The 21,350-nt window shown below is 40.9% G+C and overlaps 1 protein-coding gene across 1 annotated transcript; it reads left to right on the top strand.

The window, feature by feature from the left end:
* CCR6 (C-C motif chemokine receptor 6) lies at nucleotides 11,648-21,350 on the top strand. Its single transcript, XM_021392570.1, has 4 exons — nucleotides 11,648-11,731; nucleotides 15,382-15,484; nucleotides 18,054-18,129; nucleotides 18,209-21,350. The coding sequence occupies exons 3-4, from the start codon at nucleotides 18,121-18,123 to the stop codon at nucleotides 19,292-19,294; spliced, it is 1,095 nt and encodes a 364-aa protein (XP_021248245.1). The 5' UTR covers nucleotides 11,648-11,731; nucleotides 15,382-15,484; nucleotides 18,054-18,120; the 3' UTR covers nucleotides 19,295-21,350.

Raw genomic sequence — 21,350 nt, 5'->3', positions numbered from 1 at the left:
CTGTAGCTGTTACCTGGGAGAAGAGGCTGATCCCCCACCTCAACACAACCTCCTATCAGGGTGTTGTAGAGAGTGATGGGGTCTCCTCTGAGCGTCCTCTTCTCCAGACTGACCAATCCCAGCTCCCTCAGCTGCTCCCCGTAAGATTTGTGCTTGAGAGAATCTCAGAAAACGTGAACTTAATTGGGTTGCACTCTGTAGGCAACTGCAGCTTACTTTTATTCTTGGATCCATCTGTTTTTAAAAACAAGTCATGAAGTTTCTAAAAATTGTTTTTCAGTTTCTTAGCAACTTTGTGTTGTTTTTTTTTCAGTTGTTCTAAGGCTATGGGGAAACCACAACAGATACAAAGTACTAAAATCAGGTCATTTGCACAGTTCCCCTGTAGAAGTATCTATCACATGCCTCTTCACAGCAAGAAGAGGTGCTTCAGCTTTTTTCTTAGTTCTTTGTTGTTGTTTTGCTCTGAAGCAGAAAAATTTCCACCTTTTGCTTACAACATTGCTGTTTTGGCCAACAAACGTCCTTCAGGGCATGCTGCAAGATGCATGACTGGGAAAGATAGGGTGTGTGGTAGAGCTGTGCTTTCAGTTGCACTGGTGGCTTGGGTGGTTGTGGAAGAAGCACTTTAAACTGACATTCCTGTTATGTTTTAGGCAGATAGTTCTGGTGTTTAGTGTTAGGATACGTGATCAAAGGTTCATCTCCTCAACAAGGCAGCAGGGCAGGGGGTGCCTGTGAGCTCATGCTGGGCAAACCTGGTGAGAAAAGGCACCTTTCTGGTGCCAAGTGACTCAAAGGGTATCCTTTGAGCGTATACTTAATAGCTTAACACATACTAGTGGGAGAGATTGGAAACTGTAAAAAATTATTTAAGGAGTATGTTGTACATTTAAGAAATGGATGTTGCATTAAAAAGCAAGACATCTCCCCATCCACCATCCAGTTATCACACATGTAACACATCAAAAATAGTGTTCCTCAGTTACACCCAGTCACAATGCTAAATTAATTAAGCCTGAAGTGAAAATTTTAAGTTAGACACCTGGATCAGAAATGTGAGGAAGTCTGGATTTTGAACAGGTTTTTGCACTCTAAATTCCTGGGCAGAAGTAAAACCTACTCTTGTGGACCTCTTCCATGAAAGAGAAATTGAAATTCATGAATACTTTCTCTAGTTTGTGGTTTTAGTTAGTGTTTGCTAATTGTGCCAGTCAAAAAAAAAACAAAAAGCTGCATTGAGGCCATAGATCTCATCCAACTGGAGAAGCTAGTGTAGAATAAACTAGTGTGATGTTAACACATGGTAGCTGTTCTGCACTGTTTTCTTGCATCATGCTCATTTTCCATTAGATATCAAAAAGCATTAAGCTAAACTGTGGAAAGAAAGACACACAGGAGCCCAGAGTAAAACACAGGCAGAAATGAATGCCAAGTATAATTTTGAAAGAACTCAAGCTAATCTGGTTTATACAAAGGGAAATAAATTAAGCACGTACCCATGAGCTGAGAGAGACCAGTGCAAGGAACAATGAAGCTGAGAAGGCAGCGGGTGGTAGCAGAGAGCAGCGTTTGAGACTGCCAGAGTGCCACCAGCCAGCACATGAGAGACATGGCTTGGCGCAGGAAACTCCCTCTGCATTGCCAAAGCTGTGTTCCCTTCCATGCAGAATGTGGCCGTGTTCTTGATAATTAAGCAGATATTGAGTTGGGCAATTCAGAGTGGTGAGTAGCAGACACAGAGATTAACCTGAATTAAAAAATTAGTAAATCTGAAAAAATATCAGCAACACGTTAGAGACTGTAAGGAGCATTCTGTTTTTGAAGTAGAAAGCCAGAATCCCTTCTCTAACAAAAAAATTTAGGAGGTGTACTTTGGTTTTGGCTCTGTTGTAGCATCATAACGGTTCTGGTGGAAAACTATATTTGTTGAGAACAGATGAAAATCTGCATGCCTTCCTGTAGCTGCTCATATAGAGTATATGATCTCATAGCTCTTGTCAATTGTTTTTTTGCAGAAACCTACATCTTCGTGGGTTGATGGCTTATGAAGAAAGCATGGCTTATTTGCAGTGCCAGCCATGCACACTGGTGCGCTGATTGTGAAATGCATCATGTTTGGGGGCAGCCACACAAATGACACCACTCCCCTCTCCTTGTTCATGGGGGGAGCAGAGCTGCAGAGGGCCTCTTCCTGTGCTGCAGCACTTTCACCACTGCAGCTGGCACCGACAGCTCCACCTGCTTTGGCTCTAACCCTACAGAGCTGCTGAGATTTGGAGCACTTCTGAGAGAGGCACCTGAGAGAGAAGATGCTTGTCTCTGTATCTGCCTTTTCTCCCTTTGCTTACAAATAGCACTGACACTTCCATTCAGGTTTAGGGCCAAGTGAAAGTTAGAAAGCATGAGAGTGCCGTGTGTCTCCTTCAATGCTCACAGTACCTAGTGGTGACCACTGCTGTTCCTTCACAGCATGGGCTTGGAACCGAAGAGCTACATCTCTGCAGTACAGCTACAGACCTGAAAGAAAAATGAGGTCACAAATATAGGCCAATTACCCATGCATCATAGAACAGGAAATCTTGCAGAACTGTCTTTTTCGTTTGTTCATCTCCCACTGTGGTTTGCACTTGTGGTCTTTGTATAATAATAATTTTAAAAAGGATGCATCCTAACTCACACTGTTGTATAACAGAGCTGTTACTGGTCACTGAGGATCTGCTAGCCCTGGGAAGCAAACTGAACACTATCCAACTGTGTGGTCCTTTCCAATAATAGCATCTATACGTTTCGTTGCCACTACTGTGCTTTTGCTCAGGTCTGCTGGTTTTGGTTGTTTTTTGCACAGCAGAGTTGAATTCTGCTAAGGAATTATTATTACTTGATTTTCTTTTAGTGTTGCCACAAAGTGTTGGGGAAGGGAAGTGAAAAAATCAATATCAACAGGTAGGAATATAAAAAAGATCATTCAGATCACGCACACCTAATTGGCTGGAGCTTATTTTCTCCCTCCTCAGTTCTACCGGTATTGAGTTGAGAAAGTGAGCTGTGGTGAGCTGACCACACAACAAGAGGTGAAAGGCTTTATTGAGTAACAACTGTCCTTTCCTTCACCAGATTTCATTCTTAACCTGAGGGTTTAATCTAAAACCACTGAGGTGTACTGCTTGCTACCCGCCTGGGTCATGCGGTCACTTGGAATGATCCTTAGTGAACTAAGATTGTTATTTTAACGAGATATTCTCTGCTCAAAGCTGTAGAAGTGCAGAGAAGTCTCACACAGTGGTGAATTTGCCAGGGCTTTGGGTGAACCAGAAGTTTTGTCACTTGAGATATTGACCATCAATGAGAAGTGCGGGGGAGACTGTCCCCACCTTGCCCTTCAACTGGACACCAGGTTGCACCAGGAGATAGGGATTTAATGGCGTATTAAACCTGCCTAAGTGAATGACGGCAGGGATGCTGATGTCTCTGAGAATCTTGTGTGGCAGAAAGCTTTGCACCCAGATGAAATTATCCAAGAACAAAATTGTATCCATTCTCAGTTAGAAATAGAACAGAGGAGCAACAACAAATGGAGGATCCTCTGCTGAAGGGCCTGTAGCAAAGCAGTGTGTGATCAGTGATGAAGACCTAGTGAGACAGTGGTGAGACTCACTTTGGGCTACATAGCACAGAGCATTCCTTGCTCTTAGAGGTATACAGCAGTGTTAGCGAGAGGTTGGGGCGCTGTTCTTCTTCTCCCTATTCTGACAGTCATGAGAAGGTAAACAGCACTATTCTCAGAACTGCCCTCTGCATTCATTAGTCCTGAGGCCTGTCAGACTGGGAACTCATCTGTGATAACCACACCATAGGTAGCCACAAGACGGTGGCTTAAAAATTCCCTTGACTGATTGCTTCAAGCTCCTTCCCCTTGCATATGGTCCATTTCCTCCTTGGTTTCCTTTCTGATTTTACTTGCCTGCTTTCCTGCATTTATTCCTGTGTTTCCTACTGGATCCCTCTCCCTCTGTTGCCATTCCCATGCTGACTCTGTTCATCTGTTTTTAATGGTCTGATTTTGTAGTCCCAGCCCTGAGAAGAAAAGCCAGCCGATATCTGCTGGCTCACAGTCACTGTGTAGCTCCTGAAGAGTTAAACAGGAAGCAAGGAGGCCTGCACTTCTGGTGGTACATTAAAGGTGTTGTGGGGAGGGAGGAGATGCAGGAGCCAGGCAGACTGAGAAGTTAAGCTTTCAGGAGGGGCTGTTAGGCAGAACTGGATGCCCTGAGGACGTGCTTAGAAACCCTAGTCCTTCAGACTCTAGTCTGAAGTTCAAAGCATTTGAGTGGGATGGAGACAGAAGAAATTTACTCTGAGAGAGCAGGCTGACAAGTGTCCTGGGAAGGAGCTCCTGCCTGCAAGAGCTTCAAAGCCATGACATGATTATTGTGAGGGAGAGCAAAATAAGAAAAATTGAGGGGCTTGGATGCTAGGTCCTCTAATACAGATTGAAAGCTGTTCTGGGTCTTGCATCAAAGACAACAGAAAGAGAGAAGATGAAAGATGTTTAACGTAGGATGTTATCTCCTCAGATATAACAAGATAAATTTGGAGGCAGTGAGCAATCTCTGCTTTTATGACTATTAAAAGAAACAAATCTGATAATTGTCTTTTCCAGTGATAAGAAACACAAAATTTTAACTTCATCATAAGTCATCTGAAGCCCTCTCTGAAACAAGGCAACCTTAGTACATGACTTACAGCAAACTGTACTCTCACAAAGCTTCTCTCTTGTTTGTTCAAATGGCAGCTTCTTCTATAACACATGAAGAAGGGAGCTTTTGAGAATAAAATCTTGTGCTGCCCTCAGTGAGGTGGCATCTCCTACAGTAGGAGCTCAAAATAACTTTAAACCACAGATCTCTTGATGCTTGTACAAATCTTTCAATCTAACATTTTGCCTTGCCTTTTGCAGTCTTTTTTGCACTCAGCTATGATAGAAAATGAAAATTAGTGAATACAAAAGTTACTTCAAAGTCAGAAGAAGACCCACAGGGATAACAGCAGAAATATGAGCTTTTCAACGCACGTTTTGCTGCAAGCCTCCCACTTACTCTTCATTTTTCCCATAATGCTTCATCTGTTCTTAATCAATGTCCTCTGCAGTCCAACAAAAATGAAATAAGAACTATCAGAAAGCCAGCAAGGCATCAGATCTCATAGAATTTAAGCACAGTTTGCCAGATGTCAGTTCCTACATCTAAGATAGCTCTGAGATCCTTTGATCCCTTGTATCTGCTCAATTCAGCTCCTAATGTGCTTAATGAGGCTGAATCTACTTTACATGTCTGAAGGCTTCCCTCCAGCTCTTGGCATGGTGTTCACTCTCAGCAGACACAATGTCACATACAAGTGAGGGGTAGGCTCTGAAGTTCTGCCTTTCTTTTACTTAGTACTGTCTTGCCCTGTGTTTACCTAAGTAATGAAACATTACAGCTGATGAGGTAACAGCAAGGAGAAAAATTACTATTGCAGTACCATAACATAACCAGTATTTGTTTTTTGAGTAACTAACCCTGCCTTTGGTTGCACTTCTGTAAAGTCAAGGGAACTTCTGAATTCTGATGTGTAGTTCACCGTTATCAGAGAATAGCATCTGAGTGACACAGGGCGCGAATCTAGTAATTACGGTGTTGCTTCTTTCACAGTTACTCTTCATTAACACCATTAACTAGGGCACCATAGTTCATGCTCTTTCACCATACTTGTTTAGATTAAGCTTTTTTTAAGCATTCCTGTATTAACACTTCAGGACATCCAGGAACCCTCTGGCTGAGCTCAGCTGGTAGCAGGTAGCAGGCCACCCTTTCTCTGGCATAGCTGAGATGTGATGGTTATCACATAAAACTATTGGGGAAACTGAAGCAAAAATCTTGTATTAATGGGAGGGAGTTCTTTTGCCTGTTTTAACCACACTGAAGCATTGACAGCAAGGATTCTTTGACAAGAGTGCAAGCGAACCCCCTGGACACCTTCAGGCTGAGCGTGGGGCTCTGGGAACTCAGACACAAGGAGTGCATCCCATTGTGGAGCAAAGTCATGAAGACACATTCAGTGATCTGGCTTGACGGTGAGTGCCAGTCTCGCTGTCAACATGATGGAAGCTTCTCTGTGTTGGATGAGGAGAAGGGGACTCCCAAAGCACGGTGTCCTTTGCTCTCTACGTGCCAGACACAGCAGAGCAGGTGCGGTGGGCACACACTTCATGTTGTGCCCTGCCAGGAAGAAGCCATTGTCCCTCCAGTACCAGGCCGCTGTGAGGGCAAGGGGCTCTCTCCAGGCTTTGTGTGTCACTGAGGGTTAGGGTGGACACAGCCCTTACTTGCCTGGGTGAGGCCTTTCCCCTTGTTTGCAGAAGGAGCAGTGGTGGGAAGTGCAATTCTGGGCAAGGAACACGGTGTTATACTGTATGTATATTGTGCCTGTGAAATAACAAAAGAACAAGTCTGCTGGCTCAAATATTTCCAGCTGAGGCATGATCCTGACTCCTAATGCAGAGTGGTGAGTTCAGTTGGAAGCAGTACAAAAGAAGGCTTTGTGAGAGATAAAAGAAAAACAAGTCTGTCAGATGCACCTCTCTGGAGGGGTGGACTATGCTGAGGCATGTTAAAATCAGTTCCTCCTTGTCCCTCTTTCTAGGAGGAAGCAGACAGCCGAGACTTTTGCATGAGGCCACAGAGACCAGCCATAGGGAGCAGCTGCAGATCAGCGTGAGGGCATCCTGCCTAGTGTCTACGTGGTGATTCCTGGGACAGGCACTAAAGCTTCAGGGTAGTGAGAGCCCTCTGGAGATGAACGATGAACCAGTAAAAATTGTGGTGTCTTCCAACACTGGTTAACATACTGGGAGGAAGCTGCAGCGAAGCAGGAAGTGGTTAATATTGGCACACTTTCCTAATTCTCAATGATAGAGGGAACCAAAACATTCTGCAGAGGAGCTATCAGTTGCTGCCTGTCTCAGTCTTGTTCTCATAGACACCCTTGTCTTTTCCCTTCAGCATAAAAACATGTCTGTGCTGCGCACAGAGTGCTACAAATATATTGCGTAAGGTGTCTGCGCATCGTAAGCAGTCTATTTCAGAACAAGACGAATGGATGGTTTAGAGCCGTCCTGTGTCTGGTACCTGAGCTATCTGATACACCTGCATAAAGTAGACATTCCCAGAGACCAGTTAAAAATTCTTGAACTTACTGCAGACTGAGAAGTTTCCTTGTCAAGGCCAAGAGCCATAACCAACTTTCAGGGTTGTTTTTTTTTTCTGAATCAATGCTAGAACACCAACACAACCGAATCTGGCTCTTTCTGCTCCCAGTGCCACCTGGAAGTAATTACACAAGCGTATCTGGAGTAATCATTGACCATTCTTCCCTATCCAGTCTGTTGCTCTCTGATAGCATTTCAGTGGCTTTAGCTGTGCTGCGTGGTTCTCCACCATATCTGCCCACAGTGTTACCAGGTGCCTGACCAAGTGTGGGCTAGATTAGATTTACAGAAACACACACATTGTCTCTCAGGAATGAGGTGTAAGGACGTGCTTGTATTTTCTGAGCAGCGCAGAACTAAGCAACAGCACTTGTCAATTCACTGCTCCTTTGAGAAAATGATCAGTGACGTGCATCCTGCTACTTGTTTGGATTCTTATTCTCTTTGCCAGTACTGTAATCACACTGGAAACATCAGTTTTATCAAAGCACTAACCAGCAGCAGGTAAGTGCGTGCACAAGGACCTGGAGATTCAATGATAACAGCAGTTGCCCGCTCTTGGAAGGGAACGAAAGATGAACTATTCACTGCAACGTGAGTTCAGAGAGCTACATTAGCTGGGCACAGTACGGGATCCTTCATCAGGAACTGCTCTCCCAGTCTATGCTTGGTACAGCACGCCAGTGTGCACTTTCTCTCCTAATTCACATGGAAATTCAAAAGTACGCTCAAGTCTCTAAAGGGACAGGCGTACATAGCTTTGGTTCATTGCAATGAGAACTGAATATCCAATACACTTAAAGCTTATTCTAAGGAGAGTGATTTAGACTATGCTTGATTATTTCACCAGTCCACATCTGACCATGGAGAGGATCCATGTTCTAGACACAACCTCCCTCAGAATTGCCCCAAGTGGCACCTCAGCAGCAACTGTTTAGGAACAGCAGTGCCTGGTGTGTGGAAGGTCTGGAAGGAGATTTTCCTCACAGCAGAGCAATCTCTTACGGGAGGTTTTGCCTGAGTTGTCTCAGATTGCTGGTGGGGTTAGTAGTTACAGCTTGCATTATGGTGCACAAATAATATGAGGAAGTAATTTGCCCTCAGCTGGTGTTTATATCTCTTCTCCTCTTTCTCCCCACTACACGATGCCTCCCTTGAATTCTATTTTTGCACTGTCCTTTTTTGCTTTCCCTTACACCCTTTTCTTATGTATGCTCTCTTCTTTGCTCAGCCTGAATTAAGTGACAGACTTGGTTCACCTGGGTGATGTGTATGGGTGGGATGGTGAGTATCAGACTAACACAGTCGTGTGCCTTTCCCAACAAACAGATCACTTTCTGACTTGTCAGCTGACTGACAGGAGACTTCTTTCATTGAAGTGGTCAGCCAAGCCCCCAGTCTGTCTTTATGACAGGGAAAATCACAGTCCATGGGCTGAAAAGCACATGCGGCATCTTGGCCCACACAGACTGAAACAAATCTTTGAGCTGTATCCAGCCCACCCAGGGAATGCATATTGTGCAGGCACAATTACCGATTTCATTCTTCCATTTTAGCACTTGCGGCTTTACATGGGAACCAGGATCACAGACGTCTTAAAATTTCCACACTAAGAAACTAATTGCATAAATAGGTATATAAGCACCTTTTAAATTCTAGCTTTTAGCGCTTACTAAGGCCGTGAAGGCTACTGCTGTGGAAACAGAGGTGACTGGGGCATTCCATGCTGTGGGTCTCTTGTAAGTACAGTCATACAAAGAACGTACAGCTCTAAAAAGAAATCAGGTCAATGAATTCAACATACTCAGGTTGAAATGTCAGTGCTTGGGAGTATAGACTGATGACATGCTTTGAGAAACTACTTTGGTAGTTATTTCAATGCGACCTGAAACAGAGAGCGCGTGAGTGAGCAAGCAAGCAAAAACCATTACCACAAAAGGTATCATCTGACTACAGCATCAGAAACATAGAAATTAAGTCAACAACTGCACATTTAACTCTATTTCTCTCTTTGCATGGTGCTTGCAGCACTTCTGATATGGAAACTCATGTATTGTCCACAGTTTAATGTAAATTAGTCATACATTCAGCAGAACTTTTTCCAGGGCACCATTTGCTTCAAAAGGCAGCAGTTATTTGGAAATATTTTACAATATTTTGTCTTCTTTGTAGCAACACATTTCACTTAAAAAAATTCTTCTTTTAAGAAGAATCTGCTTTTAAGCCTTTCAGCATTGCTGCTGTCCTAAGATTGGTGTCATAATGACATATTTTGTAAGTGTTGTAATGTGGGCTAGGTTTCATGGATTCATTAACTCAGGTGAGGTCAAAGAATGTTGTAATAACTACCTCTGATATTTAAATCTCCAGTGGGGAGACAAGTATTGAGCCAGCTGCCCTCTCCATGACCTCAGAAAAGACATCTCAATTAAAGCAGCTGAGAAAATGTCTGGGTGATGCACAGCTCTATGCAAAACATTGCATAGGTGGTGGAGGGGAAGGGGCTGGGACTGGTGTTACGCGCTTCTTTGGGATTTCAGGAACAAGCATTTATTTTCCAGTCTATGCAATACTTTCTCATGGGCAGAGAAGGTAGGTAATTCAGATTATGAGCTCCTGGCATCTTCAGTCAGTTGCCCCTTGGCAGTGGAAGGATTGTATCATTCCTTTCACTACTGAATAGCTTCCTTACCTCTATAAAACCTTACGATTCCCAGTCCTTCTCCAGCCTAGGCTTTCACAAGACCTTAGGCTATTGAATGACATTACTCATTGCCTACTTTCTCTAAGAGCAAATGTAATCTGACTAGTAACCTCAGGCTACAAAAGAGAATAAAAGAATGAGCAACAATACATTAACTCACCTGTCTGATTTTTTTTTGCTGTTTGTTTTGTGTGTTGTTTTTTTTCTAAACTGGCATATCATGTATCCAAACTTCCATCAAAAAAACACTTTTTTTTATTTGTTTGCTTAAAACTTTGATTTCCACCAACGTTATCTTCAGAAAATTAATGGTTTTAACAAGCTTTTCTGAATCCAGTAATTATCAATGGGAGGACACACTTGCAGCTCCTTGTGCTTCTTCCTAGCCTAGCTCAGTTAGGAGGTAGGCTGTTGCGAGAAGCAAGGCTGCCATAAAGCAGAGAAGTGCTCTGAGTATGACTGTGCTCCTCCTTCAGAAAATTCCAGACTCAACATAAGAAATCACCTCAGTTTCTTTACTATTTTCACATGAACCACAAACTGTTTCCCATCTTTTTATTTATTTATTTTTCCGTCTCCATTTTGAAATTAAATACCACGTACATTGATCGAAGAAAATGGATAGATTATGAGGTTTTACAAATGCAGTCATACATATTGGGCTAGGGGTGAGACCTAAACACTGTGCAGTCCCTTAACTTTCCAAGTGCTCTGTAACCATTGTTACCCATTTGATCTCCTATTCGCTCATTTGACTAAACCTTGTAGAAGGCCTTAGCAAGGCTCTGTCTTCTCTGACTGGTTTGACAGAGGCCCAAGTAACTAAAACCTTGATGGATGCGTGTACTGGGATACTAGGTTGGACCTTGGCAACCCATAGTATACAAGAAGACATGAGTAGGTGGATGGAATCAGGTGGGACTGAAGTCAAAAATATCAAGAATAAAGATTGAGGGGGGAGCAGGTGAGTGGTACTATGAGATGTAATGCTGGAGAGAAATGATGAGAAACAAGAGGTGGAAATAAGAGAAAAATAGAAACACCAGAAAACAAAAGAGGGAGAATTAGAGAAAACAAAAAAACTAAATATAGAAGTACCAAATACAGAAAAACTTCAGAGGGAGCAAAAATCCAGAGGCAAACGGAGGAAATTTTAAAGAAAATAATGAGAAAACATATTGACAATATGTGATGATAACTTAAAAAAAAAAATGGACAGGTAACATAAGCAACATCAATGTAAAAATACAGTTTGCATTTTGTGGTCCGACATAATGTTGGAAAGACCAGAACCTCAGCTGGTGGCTAGGTTTTTGAATCAGATTAAATGGATCTAAGTTTAACTGAATGAACATGAAAACAAGAAGGAATGGGGTGTGTTGTGTGTGATGCTCCTCTTTTAGAATTAAAAAAGACAGTCTGAGTCATTCCAGAAGAAACGCGTGGATTCTGGAATAACTTATACAGTGTTTTCCTTAGGTTTCAGTATTTTCTTTCCTTAATTAGTGGTGGCAGAAAACTAACATGTGGTGAGATTTGAGAAACCACAATAACCGTATTAGCTAAACGAGAGTAAATTTCCTTTCAGAGCTCTAACATACAAGCAAAAACTAGCTAGATGAGGGGGCTTCATTTGCATACCAGGCAGATTTTCAAATAGATGTCTTAAAAAGAAAAAACTCTTTCCATTTGCCACAGTGTGAAGGCGAAGCACAAACTGTCTGCAAGAAAGGCTGTCTGAGCTTTGTAACTGGGTCAGAAGAAAATGTGCTAAGAAGGTAAGTTGCGCTAGCTATCTTGTAGTAATGTTGGCATTAAGCTAAATGGATTTAATTCTTCTCTTTATGAAATACTTATTCTTGCTAAACACTGAATTTATTGCAGACAAAAAGCATGAGATACACTGAAATTAAAAAGCTCTTGAACATGAAAAAAAATTGAGAAATAGTTTTTGTAGTGGATAATCTGAAATCCTGACTTACCTTTTAATGAAACAAACCATCTCATTATGCCGAATCTCATGCTGTGAAGTACACCTGATAGCATTCAGTTGCTTCCCAAGCTAAACTGCTAGTATTCCAAATGCAGGCTGTTGTCTGAAAGAGGTGCTGGAAGCTATTACTAGTAAATGTGCTTCTTTGAATATGGAGTACAGTCATCATGGACCTGGTTGGTGATATGAAGTCACATCCAATTCTGTAATATAGATAGAATTTCTACTTCCATTACTTGTCATTTAGCATGGATTTGTCTTTGTGCAAAGAAGTTTGTGTTGTGAGACTCAGATCCATCTCATCAATCCCAGGGATAAGAGAACGAAGCACTTAAAGTCGCACAGAGGAATGGGCCGCCTGTAAATCCTTTCACCAACACAGAATGTGCTCCTACTCTGTATGTGCTGTTTGTAACAGGACTGGGGGACGTGTTTCAAAATGTCAGATACAGTGAGCAGGAATCAGTGGTTTAGTTCAAACAGTATTTAGGCAGAAAATGAGTTATCTATATGCAAGATCTAGGCTGTCACATATAGCTGTGTTATTAAAAGAAGTATAAGCACTTCAGCTTATCAAAAGTAAATGTACTATTTCTCACAGCACTTGAGGGAAAGGAGAATTAGAAATGAAACTTACATTTGTCTTTCCAAGAAAGTCCAGAAAATACCTTAGGAACCTCATACGAAACACAAATCAAGTTAATCAGGCGATTTCTGTTACTATATTTCGAAATGCAAATAGCAGTAAGTTAGCGGAATAGTACAATAATGTAGTTTTTTTTTAATGTAAAATCCCATATTAGAGGGATAAGGTTAACTGAGTGGCCCAAAAATTCCCAAGGCTTTAACAATGAAAACTGTTATGAAAGAAATAACATGGTGAGGAGTACTTTGTTGTTGTGATTAAGAATGTCTCGAAAGAGTCACAGGGTCTGGGCAGCTTGCCAGCGCAATTAGTGTGCACCTTCCACTGCATCATTGCCTTCCATTGCATCATCCCCTCTGCTCACACCTCTGCCTCTGCACTGCCCTTAGCACTGACCCACAGCTCAGCTCTACATGTTGAGCGTTGTAGGCCAATGAAAACATAGGTGTCCTTCTGCAGCTGCTGCGAGATGCTGAACCTGGGTAGCTCCAGAGCAAGCTGGGACATGTGGCCAGGCATGGCAGCTGCTAGGAATGAAGGAACGGTCCCACAGACCAAAGATCCACTCAGGGCCATGTCTTGCTTCTGAAAATGGCCAGATGCAAACACCCAGGTCAGAGAACTTCTGCCTCATGGCACTTGTCCAGAGATATCCTTGCAGCTTTCAGGAATCTGTTTCTAACCATGCCACTGATCTGGGGGCTTCCCACAAGCTATTAGGAATAATAACCTCTGCGGGTCTACCAGATCTGCATTGGCCTAATCTCTCTTTGAACTCTTGTGTGTGTTTTTCCTCTTTAACATCCAGAAGCAAAAAATCCACCAATGTGTGATGACATTGTGTTTTACCTGATATTACCTGATAGCTTCACAGGCAGCTCCCTATATGTTGTTGGGTTTTTTTTGTGATTCAGTAAATCATTTTGCATTCAAAGCCTCCCAGAACTCATGGTTTTATAGAACTCTGTCATGTCTAGGAAGTCGCTTTTCCTGACCACTTTCTCCATCTTTCTTCCCATACACCCGATGACTGTATAGCAACAGCCTTGCCTTACCATGTGCCTCCTGAGCAGGAATGAGCAGAACTATGCTGTAATTGTGTGGTGGGAGCCCAACAGATTTTTACAGAAGCATTACCATAACTTCTGCTTTGTCATTTCTTGATTTTTTAATCATTCTTAATAAAAAAGTTGCTATTTTATGCTGAGTTTTGTAGAGATTGATGTCAGGTAGAACATCCTCCTGGCTGCTTAGGACATTATAATTTAATACCAATGCATTTGAAAAGAAATAGAAGATCACAGGCAACTGGAGAAGAGCGGCAGATCTCTAAAAGATGTCCCACCTGCACAGTGAGCAACAGAATCACGTGTGGTAGTCTGATTCCAAAACTTCATGCCCATCCAGTCACCATTGATTAACAACCCTTTTGACCACTGCTGCAACTCGGTTCTCTAGCTGCAGCTGTTATCTTGATTTATCAATGGAAATTTGTAATGGAGACGATCATAATGGTCTGCTACAAATGTTTCTCTTCACCTTCTGTCTTTAAATCATCTTCTCTGTACTGAAACTCTTAAATCTCTCTTCCATGTACTGAACTTAACCATATTTCAACAGTTCAATCACTTTTCTGATTTAATCTTAACCTTCCCCAGACCTGGGATGACAGGCAATGCTTTGTTCCAAACAGCAATAAGAAGTCCAAATTAATTTTATATTGAGTCCATTGAAGTTAGCTGAGACACAGTCCAGATTGATTTCACACTTTCTTGCTCTATATGCACGAAGCAGCAAATATATTTTTTCAGCAGTAACAATCTAAACATCCATGTGTGTGTCAACATACACATTAATATATAGGAAAAATGATACCCTCATTTCAGGGTTTTTAAGTATCCATGTGTTATGCTAGTGATTCATGCAAATATGTTGGGATTTTATTATAGCTGAACCCATGGGCTTGGTTCCAATGAAAACATGCATTCAAGAAAATGCAATATGCCTGCTTAATTGATTGTGAGTGATGGTAACTTATTTCTGAATCTACTCAGTCACATCTTCATTTCATTTCCTGGTTATGGTTCATGAAACGCAGTACCATACTTAAGCTGCTAGGGATTTACTTGCGCTGTGGTATGCTCTGTTTTGAAGGAAAATAGGAGCAAGACATCTATCATCCTGCACTTCTTTAGGCTCTATTAATTTAAGCATAGCTTAAAAGGCTGCTTGTATTAATACTATCCGGTGCCTCTAATGAGGTAACAAGGTTCAATGGAACGCTCACAAAAACAATTTCTAGAAAAAGAAGAAAGAATATATTTTTTTACTTTTCTCTACTAATGCAAATTACCTACTAATCAAAATTGCCATCAAGAGCTAAAGCCTGGAAATATATATAGATATTTATGTATTTAAAAAAATTAATGAATCACAAAATAAAGTATTTTCATTTCTGATTTCAATTAACTTTAACAACAGGTGTAAACAGATCAAAGAGTCACAGAATAATTTTGATTGGAAGAGACCTTTAAAGATCATCTTAACACTTTATTTTTAATGATTCTAATGCTAGCTCAGTTTTTTAAAAACAGAATTATTATATAGGTAGTCTCGTTAAATTTCAATTACTTCCCCCCACCTTGCACGTCTCCAGCACAGCTACGGTTAAATAATTTCCTTTACAAAAAAAAAAGCAGGCTATTGCTAGTCAGGAGGAAGTGGTGATAATTTCAATTTAACTCTGTACCTTTGACTATTGGTGTTATTTCTTGTTTTTTAAATTAAAGTGTGCTTCTATTGAGGCTGATTGTAAATGCGCTTGAGCCAGCCACAAAAGAATGTAACAGAGTCGTACAGTATCATCTGATCTACAGACCATTTTCAAATCTGGTAAGTACTAAAATAGATTATGTATATGTACGCACGATGAATGCATTAAACCACATGCATTAGCAGGAGGGTGCTCGTAATGGTAGGTAACGCTTGGTTAATACTTTCTGATTTCCTCCAAGTGCTGAGAAATTTTTTCCCTACAAAAATCCATCTTTTTCCTGAGGTCTTTCTTCAGCCATTGTCTTGTAATTGCAAATAACCTGTTTGTACTTAAGACTGTAGTTTAGTCTTACTTTTGAGTACTCACATATTGCTTTTATAGCTAAAAGAAACGTTAATGTAGATAGAGGGAAAAATAGAAGGCTTATATGACATTTAATGTTCAGAAGTAGGTTTGTGTGCATGTGCATAGACATGCATAGACGTGCCCATATGTAATAGATAAACAATATTAAAACAAACCCAACCATGCTCACTTCTAGAAATACAGAAATTTAGTTTTGACAATTCTCTAATATATTAGTGCAAAGTAAAGCTGCCTATTGGAAGACTGTTGGAGGGATTTAAATTGTCAAGTGTATAGTTCTGGTTCAGCTTCCTTTGCAGTCAGTGCACCTTCCTAATAACTTCAGTGAATTCTGTTTCAAATTCTCAAAAGGAAATAAGCTCAAGAGATTTAAATCAGGTTCCAAATCTGATCTCTGTTATTCTGGTTTCAGTTTGAGTCTTTGTCTGTTCTTGTACCAGCCAGTCTCAAGAGGCTTTTGCTGGTCCTCCTGTAAAGAAACACATGGATGGGGATGCCTTTATAAATTTCTGTATCCTTAAGGAAAGCATGCAGCTCTCTGTGCTTACAGACTTTAGGAAACACTTGTACCCCCTTTCTTCTAAATGCCTTCACACTTTTTTCTTCCATCTATACTTTATATTCAAGAGTTACTTTTATAACCCAGAAAGGTATGTCTTCCTATTTATTTATTTATCAACAGTAAAGTAACAGTTTCTAAAATAATAATCCAGACAGGTAACCCTTTAGTACAGGCAGTGCAAAGGGTAACAGAGACACCAAGAATGGGCATATGGCTGGCTGGGGCAGAGGAAGGGAAAGCAGCTGCTGCAGACTAGCATAGCTCAGAGAAGACAGATGCGGGGCCACAGTCCTATGTGTACTGTATGACTTAACGGCTTGCCTTGTATACCTCTGCACTTCAGAGAGACACTTCAAGTTGCTAAAGCTTGTATCAGGTGTTCAAGGGCATTTAGGCTGTCATACCCCTGCAGCTTCTAAAAATCAGCTTTGAAAAGCTCACAGAGGAAGCTGGAGTGGTGGTTAAAGATTTCCTTAAAGGGCAGGAAGGCCAGAGAAGCTGTGATGCTTAAACAACATGGTTTCAGATTCTCTTTTACCCATCCAAAGACCTCCAACATGAGCCAGCCTCCCTGCTTGAGTCACATGGAAAGTGATTCTTGCCTTTGGAGAGTGAAGAGTATCCTGTCCTTTCCCTCTCCCAGCTTCCTTGTAGTATCTGGGCTGCATCTGCCCCACTTTTACAGATTATCTGTCTCCCTTTTTCAAAATGAGAGTAATTCCCAAACAACAAGGATTTGTTAATCTGGATTTAACGCTGACCTACATGCTTTTCCCAATTAGCAGCACAACTAACAAAAATTAGAGAAACTCTGAATAGAATCAACATTCATCCCTCCTGCAAATAAGGAACCTCATGGCATCCAGTACCTGCAGTTATTGCATTGCTGCTATGTGCAGTTCTCTTGGAGCAGATAAGGAAAAGAAGACAGATCTCATGCAGGGCAATGCTGGGGAGCTACGTCTCCTGCCTGTGGGCTCCTATGTGAGGTTAAGCAAGTCATTTACACTCAGCTTTGTGCTTGTGGCCACCAAAGGCATGTTCCCACCAATGGCATGTTCCCCATTTTATCCATCTAAAGTCAAAACTTTAGATCCTGTGGTTTGATTTGCAGAAGTCTGAGCCTCTCTGTAATCGCAGTCAATGGATTTGATTCTTTACATAACTGAAATCCTGCATAATGATAAGCACTCTTAGAAGGGATGTTGGGGGGGACAGGTATGTCAAAGTGAACATCTCAAGTGAATACTTACTGTAAATACTCCATGCTTGAGTTTCTTCTCTGTAAAAGAGAGTCAATAATATTCCTTCATCACCCATATAAAAAAAAAAGGTTAAAATGGTACATATTATTATGGAGAATAGTAAGATGCCAGATTCTTCTGATTACTCTTCCATATCTATCTCAGTACACTGATTTAAACTGTCATACTGCATTTTTGAAAATGAAATTTGATTTACTGAAATTTCCCAAGGAGTGAAGTCAGTGTGAACTAAAGGACATGTACTTTCATCCATCGCTTATGATGGATGAGAATATAAGACGGTGCTCTTAACGATACTGATACAAACCACCCACCTTCCATAACTGTACACTGTGCTGCAGAGATGTGTGTTTTGTTTAGATACTGTCTTGTTGATACAGCTGATGTGAGCTGGTTCTTCTTGGAATGCAAGTTTCATTTCCTAAAGTTTTTCTACTTCTTTACATTTCTCATGCTGTTTTTCCAATATTCAATGTTTTTTTTCCTTTTCAGAAATCTTTGGAGAGCATTTTAAAACTCTTCTCCACGTTTATTTCCTTCTCAGAAGTGCACTAACAAAATGAATTCTGTAAGTACTTAAATGACAAACCATATACAGAAGGGATTAACACCTATGAGTTGACTGTTGATCTCTTTTCTTTTTACAGACAGATTCCGGTACCACAGAATATCCGTTTGATGCAGACTACTCTTCTCTAATTACAACACCCTGTTCCAAGTGGGAAGTCAGGAGCTTCACAAAAGTGTTTCTGCCAATTGCATATTCGCTGATTTGTATCATTGGCCTAGTTGGTAACATCTTTGTAGTGATGACCTTTGCGTTGTATGAACGAACCAAGTCCATGACGGATGTGTACCTCTTCAACATGGCCATCGCGGACATACTGTTTGTGCTGACTCTCCCGCTGTGGGCAGTGAATTATGCTGCTGACAAATGGATTTTTGGTAATTTCATTTGCAAAATGGCCAGAGGTATCTATGCAATCAACTTCAGCTGCGGCATGCTGCTTTTGGCCTTTATCAGTGTGGATCGGTACATTGCAATTGTACAGGCAACAAAGTCATTTAAACTCAGGGCAAGAACGCTCGCATACAGTAAACTGATTTGTTTGGCTGTGTGGGCATCAGCTATTTTAATCTCCAGTTCCTCTTTTCTATACAGTGAAAGTTATAGCTTCTCCATTAATGAAACCAAGGAGATTTGTGATCACAAATTCGACAAAACGTCTGACAGCACTGTGCTGAAATCACTGCTGCTCTGTCTACAAGTGGGATTTGGATTTTTTATACCTTTCATATTCATGATTTTTTGCTATGCATTCATTGTCAAGTCCTTACAACAAGCCCAGAATTCCAAAAGAAGCAAAGCAATCAATGTGATTGTATTAATTGTAGCTGTTTTCCTAGTTTGCCAGGTACCCTATAACACTGTTCTTCTCGTGGCAGTTGCAAATATGGGCAAGGCAGAGAAATCTTGTGACTCTGAAAAGGTAATGGCCTATGCAAAATATACCACTGAGACCATAGCATTTCTACACTGTTGCTTGAACCCTGTACTCTATGCATTTATTGGAGTGAAGTTTAGAAGTTATTTTGTGAAGATAATGAAGGACCTTTGGTGCATGAGGTACAAGAAATACAATAAACGTAGTTCAAGGACAAATTCTGACATTAATCATTCAAGACAGACAAGTGAAATTCCGACTGACAATGCATCTTCTTTTACTATATAATATGATTTTTACAACATTATTACTGAAGGACTCTGTTCACCAAGCAACCCAAACCAGTCTCACTGTGTCTGTAGTAGACAGTCTTTTGGAGCTTCTCTATACCTCAAGGGGAGCTCCCATGACTTACAATTCCTTTCAGGAAAATAATTGAGATGAAAGAATAACACTGTCCCGTGGGAAACTGAAATCTTATTTACCTCTTTCGACATTCATCTTCTTCTAAAGTGCACTCTCTTAGAGTTATCAGAAAAGTGAAGTTTACAGAGGAACTCTCCTTGTTTCTAAGAAAAATATTGTGTCTTGTCTGTCCTTTGTCACTGAAATATCTCAAAAGTACTAAGGAAATGGATCAGGCTATGCCCAGGCTTACATTTGTGCTGTTGCTATTAAGTATTTATACCTGGAAGTCTTATTTAAGTGTAGGTCTCCACTGTACTTTTGTGGTAGACAGGTCACTCTATGATAATACTAACCTAAATGGATGGCATTTTGAGCAAAGCATGGCAAATAAAGCTAACAGAGAAATGAAGAAACAGGCTCCAGGAATAGCTGGAGTAGCTGGGCTTAGATGTCAGGTCTCGTAAATCTTTGCCTGGTTCTATACTCCACCTGCTCATCAGGAATTGCAGAAGCTTATACCAAGGCTGAGACTGATCAAAGCCAACTAAGGGTTCAAAGCTATCAAAGAGAATGTTAAAAAAAAATCCAAAAACAAAACAAATAAAAAAGAAGAAAACTACAAAATAAAGAGAGAACACTCCTCCGAGCAGCGCTCATGGCACCAAGCCTGACAGAGTTCAAGAAGTGTTTGCATGATGGTCTCAGAAGGACAGTTTCATTTTTTTGGGGGGATAGTCTTGCACAGAGCCAGGAGTTGGACTCAGTGATCCTTGTGGATCCCTTCCAACTTGGGATATTCTATGATTCTATAATTGATATATGCGCAGAAAGGTTTTCTGACATCTCATTAGATTATCTTCTGACCTGACAAGAGACCTTTACTTGAGACATTCTTCTCTTCATTTGGCACTGGATTCTGGTTTTGCACTCTTTCGAAGCTGATCACCTTGTGAACATTTCTTTGTGATGTTGTTTCTTTGTGTTGTTGTACCTTTCTAGCTGAAATTCACAGTCCACTTTTTAGAAGCCAGCAAACTGAACAGAAATGCCTCTATTTAAATTCCAACTCTTTTTGATGTAACTAGATTGGTCATAGAAATTTTATTTCTTTGTGTTTTGCTACAACTCACAAAATTTCCACGGGAAGGGATTTACTGGCACCAAATATGTACATATGACTTAATTCAGCCAGAATTTTTGACTGAGTTAGTCAGCATTTGACTCGCTCTGAAGATAGATAGGGATATTTCTAATAAATGCAGATAGTTTTAAGCAGCCAGGATTTTCCAGTAGACCCTCAGTGAAATTTCTGTTCATTGAGAGAACTTCACCACCTTGTAACAATACGTGGGGTGGCAAGGTAGACAAGAGAAGGAGCTGATGCATATCAAAGAGCTGGATGTAGGTAACAGTAAGAGCCCCACTGCTTCACGACTGCAGTGTGCTGAAGCTCCTACAAGTTTTCTGCGGTTCTTCTGCAAGGAGGGCAAACTGATTTACTGTTACGTGGAATATTACACTCCTATGGCAGGAGTAAATTAATGCAATATGCAGCTGGATGTTTGCCTTGGATTTTTTATGCTCACGGATGAGGAGACAGAGGATTTTCAGTCAGTAGCCACATCCTCCAGAGCAACACAAAGGGCCAAGATCTATAGTCCTGGAGCCAAAAGAGGCTTGAGGAATGGTGTTTATATGGTATGGCATGAAATGAGTATTGCTTGTGCTGGCGTAATCCATCCTTGTTTACAGTGCACTGTGACGTTCTTAAATGTCAATGCCTGGTGTTATAAAGATGTGCCTACTTATCATCACTGAATAATGACTTAGGCAAGAATATGATTCAAAATTGTGTAAATGCATATGTGTGCATTTGCTGTATATAGCATTGATGATTTTCTGCATGATAATTCAACAAATAAAAAATGTAGATGAA

Source organism: Numida meleagris, chromosome 3, assembly GCF_002078875.1.
Source record: "Numida meleagris isolate 19003 breed g44 Domestic line chromosome 3, NumMel1.0, whole genome shotgun sequence".
Taxonomy (NCBI): Eukaryota; Metazoa; Chordata; class Aves; order Galliformes; family Numididae; genus Numida; species Numida meleagris.
This window is presented reverse-complemented; position numbering and strand designations above follow the sequence as displayed.